At 39.3% G+C, this 1,602-nt stretch overlaps 1 protein-coding gene across 1 annotated transcript; it reads left to right on the top strand.

Annotated features, from left to right (window-relative positions):
• The first annotated feature begins 650 nt into the window (after positions 1-650).
• On the top strand, positions 651-1,292 carry LOC105720089 (acidic leucine-rich nuclear phosphoprotein 32 family member E-like). The gene has a single exon (XM_012456389.3). The coding sequence runs from the start codon at positions 666-668 to the stop codon at positions 1,290-1,292; it is 627 nt and encodes a 208-aa protein (XP_012311812.2). The 5' UTR covers positions 651-665.
• The last annotated feature ends 310 nt before the right edge of the window (positions 1,293-1,602 follow it).

The raw sequence follows: 1,602 nt of genomic DNA, 5'->3' as shown, positions 1-1,602 counted from the left end.
GTCAGTTTGCTGAGAATTATGGTTTCCAGGTTCATCCATGTCCCTACAAAGGACACAAACTCATCGTTTTTGATGGCTGCATAATATTCCATGGTGTATATGTGCCACATTTTCCCTGTCCAGTCTATCATCGATGGGCATTTGGGTTAGCTCCAGATCTTTGCTATTGTAAACTGCACTTAACACAGATTCTAAAATACATACGATGCTCAATAAATGTTAGCTACTGTTTGTCATGAAGGCTCCGTCTCTGAGCAGCCATTGAAGGGGAAGGAACTGCACGTGTGTGTGAGCATGCTAGTGTGTGGACAAGGAGATGGGGGCAGCTGAGTTAGAGTTCCAACTCTTGGACTCCATTTGCTATTCTCTTCTTTCTCCCCTACACCTATCTGGTGGTAGTGGGCATTTATATTTGTGTTCCTTTTCATTCCTTTCTAAATAGCTTAATAATTTTGGGTTGGGGGTAGTGGGAAAGGCAGGAAAGGGAAAGGAGGGAGAGTAGTAGCTGAAGAGCAAGAGGCAGACATAGAGATGAAGAAGATTAACTGGAGTTAAGGAAGAGAGCCCCGGACAAGGTGACAGAGTTAGTCCTTGATAATTGCCTGTGTGTCAATGGGCAAATTAAATGCCTGAATGATACTTTTAAAGAACTAGAATTTCTGAGTATGGCTAATGTGGAACTAAATTCACTGGCCTGGCTTCCCAGCTTACATAAATATCAAAAATTGGAGCTTAGTGACAATACAATTTCTGGAGGCTTGGAAGTTCTCACAGAGAAATGTCCAAATCTTACCTACCTCAATCTGAGTGGAAACATAATAAAAGATCTCACTAAAGTAGAAGTTCTACAAAATCTTAAAAATTTGAAAAGTCTTGACCTGTTTAACTGTGATATCACAAACCTGGAAGATTATAGAGAAAGCATTTTTGAACTGTTGCAGCAAATCACATACTTAGATGGATTTGATCAGGAGGATAATGAAGCACCAGACTCTGAAGAGGAGGATGATGAGGATGGAGATGAAGACGATGAAGTGGAAGAGGAAAATGAAGCTGGTCCACTTGAAGGATATGAGGAAGAAGTGGAAGAAGATGAGGATGAGGATGAAGCTGAAGCAGGTTCAAAGTTGGGAGAGGGAGAAGCGGAAGTGGGCCTCTCATTCTTAATGAAAGAAGAAATTCAGGATGAAGAAGATGATGACTATGTTGAAGAAGGGGAAGAAGAGGAAGAAGGTCTTCGAGGGGAGAAAAGGAAAGCAGATGTTGAAGATGATGAACAGGAAGATGACTAGAGCATTCTAAGACCAGATTCTCTAATGTTTCTGGGTGTGCAATACAGTGATCCCATCTTTGTTTCTGCATGTATGATAGCTATCTCTACAGAAGATAATGTGTAACTTTTTTAGGAAATGTGTGGTTTTACTATTTTTGCCTTATTATGCCAAATAAGAACTAGTCTGTTAATGATCATATTGTATGTAGAAAAAAATTTTCATTAGGGAATTCCCTAGCAATTTATTTAGACTCAATTTTTAAAAATTCAAGCTTACTGTATTAGTCATTTTAAGCTCATAATTAAAACATGATCACTATACACAGGTG

Source organism: Aotus nancymaae, unplaced genomic scaffold (assembly GCF_030222135.1).
Source record: "Aotus nancymaae isolate 86718 unplaced genomic scaffold, 86718_ANA_hifiasm-v0.15.2.pri h1tg000059l, whole genome shotgun sequence".
NCBI classification, from domain to species: Eukaryota; Metazoa; Chordata; class Mammalia; order Primates; family Aotidae; genus Aotus; species Aotus nancymaae.
Note: the sequence above shows the minus strand (reverse complement) of the source record. Positions and strands in the feature narration are given on the sequence as shown.

Coding starts and splice junctions, on each gene's coding strand:
- LOC105720089 (XM_012456389.3), top strand. CDS start 666: ATGGCTAATGTGGAACTAAATTCACTGGCCTGGCTTCCCAGCTTACAT.